The sequence below is a fragment of the Vombatus ursinus genome, unplaced genomic scaffold (genome assembly GCF_900497805.2).
Source record: "Vombatus ursinus unplaced genomic scaffold, bare-nosed wombat genome assembly UNPS02014819.1, whole genome shotgun sequence".
NCBI lineage: Eukaryota > Metazoa > Chordata > Mammalia > Diprotodontia > Vombatidae > Vombatus > Vombatus ursinus.
The window spans coordinates 1137926-1141321 of NW_020954597.1; the positions used below are offsets into that span (position 1 = coordinate 1137926).

The 3396-nt window shown below is 57.3% G+C and overlaps 1 protein-coding gene across 1 annotated transcript in view; it reads left to right on the plus strand.

The window, feature by feature from the left end:
• The first annotated feature begins 801 nt into the window (after nucleotides 1–801).
• Nucleotides 802–3396, plus strand: part of P2RY4 (pyrimidinergic receptor P2Y4) — a 6762-nt gene continuing 4167 nt past the window's right edge. The window contains exon 1 of the mRNA XM_027836802.1: nucleotides 802–2361. Coding sequence (XP_027692603.1) covers nucleotides 1283–2361 — 1079 coding nt within the window. The 5' untranslated portion in view covers nucleotides 802–1282. The remainder of the gene's footprint in view (nucleotides 2362–3396) is intronic.

Genomic DNA, 3396 nt, shown 5'->3' on the forward strand with positions numbered 1-3396 from the left:
TGTGTGTGTGTGTGTGTGTGTGTGTGTGTGTATTTGAGTGTGTCAGCAGTGAAAGGCTTAGCAAGCCTCATCTCTCAGCCATGGAAGCCTAGAGCTAGAGATACTTCTGGTACAGGACAGAAGGAGCCTGGAGCTGTGCCCAAGGACTTCACCAAGTTCCTCCTTCCCCTGTGAGTGATAGCAGGGCTTCCTTGGGCCAGATTTCCTGCCTTTTGAGGGGATTGAGAGCCCCCCATCTCCACAAGATGGTTGTGGGTCTCTCTGATGCCCCATGAGCTCTAGCCCTGGTTCAGCCTCAAGGCCTCCCTTTCCTCTTACCTCCAGGAACAAGTTACACAGTTGTCAGGAACGTAGTCCTGGGGGCTGAGGCCCCAGCTCAAGCTTCCTTGATTTCCCTTCCTTTCCCAATTCCCAAGGCCTCCCCTTCCCCTCATCCCCCCACCCCTATCCTCAGAGTCCCAGTTTTCCAGCGAATCTAGGCCAGGGGGCACAGGGCTGACCAAGAGGGGGTTTTCCCCCCACTTCCCTGCTCCCAGATCAGGTGATTGTGCCTGAGAAGTCAGACGGGCTGCATGTCACCTGTGGGACTTCGGGTGAATCACCCAGCCCCCCCAGACCCCGAGTTTCCTCCTCTGTATTAGGAGGTGGCACTAGATGCTGTCCGAGATGCCTTCCAGCTAGGGTCCTCAGATTCCATGAGCCTATGAGCTTCTGGGATGGGATGGCATGGGAGGAGGAACAGGCCTCACCCCTCTGCCCCGCCCTCCAGATATGCCCTCAGGCACAGAGAGGAGGCCGGCACAGGCACCTGAACTCAGCTCCAGGGGACCAGGTAGGAGCAGTGCCAAAGCCCTCTGCTAGGGGCGAGCCTAGGGCTCCCTAGCTAAGCCCCCCACCCTTCTCTCTGCCATTGTGTGGGGCCGGGAGGGAGGCCGAGACCTCCTCAGACAGGCGCTAGCCTCCTTGGAACTGGGAAGGAGACAGGAATTACTGAGAAAGGAGCGGTGAACTCAGCCTCACCCTCTCCTCTCTTGGCAGGCAGTCAGGAATCTCTGGTTTGGATCTGGCTGTCCTTACCCACTTTGGAGGGCAGGGGCCACTGCAGGCCACCAACTGTCTGGCACACCCTACCCTACCTTTGTAGGCGAGCTGAGTTGATTTCCCCTGCCCTCTTATCTCCCTGTGTCCTGAGGTCTGTGAAATCAGCAGGGAATTCCTTAGTCCCCCGACTCCCCTGTACCTGCTGTGCCCTCCTTTGAGGTACCCACTATTTCTCCAGACCATGGCCAGCATTGATACCTTGGCACTCAGCTCCCTTGGCCCATCCCCTGGCCCGTCCCCTGGCCCGTCCCCTGACCCATCCCCCACCCCTGGCCCTGGCAGTGGTGACATGGAAGTGGAATGCTGGTTTGATGAAGAATTCAAGTTCGTTCTGCTCCCGGTGAGCTATGCTGTGGTCTTCGTGTTGGGCCTGGGCCTCAACGTCCCCACCCTCTTCCTCTTTCTCTTCCGTCTTCACCCCTGGGATGCCACGGCCACTTACATGTTCCACCTGGCACTGTCTGACACCCTCTACTTGCTCTCGCTGCCGACCCTCATCTATTACTACGCGGCCCGCAACGATTGGCCATTTGGGACTGGTCTCTGTAAGTTCATCCGTTTCCTCTTCTACTGGAACTTGTACAGCAGTGTCCTGTTTCTGACCTGTATCAGTGTGCATCGCTACCTGGGCATTTGCCACCCACTGCGGGCCCTGCGCTGGGGCCGCCCACACATCGCCAGCCTCATCTGCCTGGCCGTCTGGTTGACCGTGGCCGCTTGCCTCGTGCCCAACCTCTTCTTTGTCACCACCAGCACGCGAGGGACCACCACCCTGTGTCATGACACCACGAAGCCCGAGGACTTCGACCGCTACGTCCATTTCAGTTCTGTAGTTATGATTCTGCTCTTTGGACTCCCCTTTCTGGTTACCCTGGTGTGCTATGGCCTCATGGCCCGGCGTCTGTGGCGGCCCCTGCCAGGTGCTGCCCACTCCTCCGCCCGCCTCCGCTCCCTGCGTACCATTGCTGTGGTCTTGACTGTCTTTGCCATCTGCTTTGTGCCCTTCCATATTACCCGTACCATCTACTACCTGGCCCGCCTCTTGGAGGCGAATTGTCAGACACTGGACATCGTCAATATTACCTACAAGGTGACCCGCCCACTGGCCAGTGCCAACAGCTGCCTGGATCCTGTGCTCTACCTCCTCACAGGGGACAAGTATCGGCGGCAGCTGCAGCAACTCTGTTGCAAAAGGCCAAACCAGGCCCGTGCGGTCTCCTCCCTGGCGCTCGTATCCCGGCCAGAGGAGAGCAGTTGCAGGTAGGGGCCAATCCTGCAGAACAGCTGCACCCTCTCCTGAAGGCGGAGGGATTGGAATGTTGCGGGGTGGGCAAAGGGGCCACTGGCCCTGATGGCGTCTGTTGAGATTGCCTCTATAGTGCTGGCCCAGGCCTCCCTTTGCCTCCTAAGAGGCCTAGGTTCCCAAGCAAGGACCTGGCCTTCAAAGTGGGAAGGAAAGGGCCCTGGCCCCAAGTCCTTTCCTACTCCATCTCCAGCTGAGGGCTCTGCTAATGGCAACCTAACCTAGCCAAGCCCTTCCTCATTGCTTGGGACATAGAGCTGCTTGGATTTGGAGCCAGCCGACCTGGGCAGCAATCCCCACTCTGCTATTTGCCACCTGTATGCAGACCTCAGTTTCCTCATCTGTAGAATGGTAGGGCTGGATGAGATCATCTCTAAGGCCTTTCTGGCTCCTATGATCCAAGGAGCCTGTTTTTTCCTGATGTCGCTCTTAATACTGAACTATTCCTCTCCATCTGTAGATGGAATGGAATGGATTTTCCTGGGTGCCAGACCAGGGGTGCCAGGAACCTCTGGTGACTCTGGGCTGGCCTGATTTATGTAATGCTGACAGACAGAAGGAGAAGGGGGGGGGCACCCAGGTGTCTCTAGGCCACTGGGATAAGGCATAATCCCCAGCCTGTGGTATGCCTGAGCATTCTCCAGCAGAATGCTTAAGGTCAGCTTGTCAGCAGCTTAGCGGGAGCAGTGGGGCCCTGGCAGTGGGGTGGGGCCATGGGGGGCACCCAAACAGCCAGGCCAGGCTGCCAGTGGCCTTTGGAACCGAGCCTGCTACCAAGTGGGCCCCTCTCCTTTATTGCTGTTTGTAGATAGAGTATTTGCTTAACTCGCAGACTTAATTAAAGGCTGGTTGGGTCAGAGACAGATGGAGTGAGCCTGAGAATGTGTGAGCCATAGGGCCCTTTTCATGGGCTTGTCTTTTCTGGTTTGTTTAGCTTTTGTCCTGGATGACAGGAGAGAGAGAGAGAGAGAGAGAGAGAGAGAGAGAGAGAG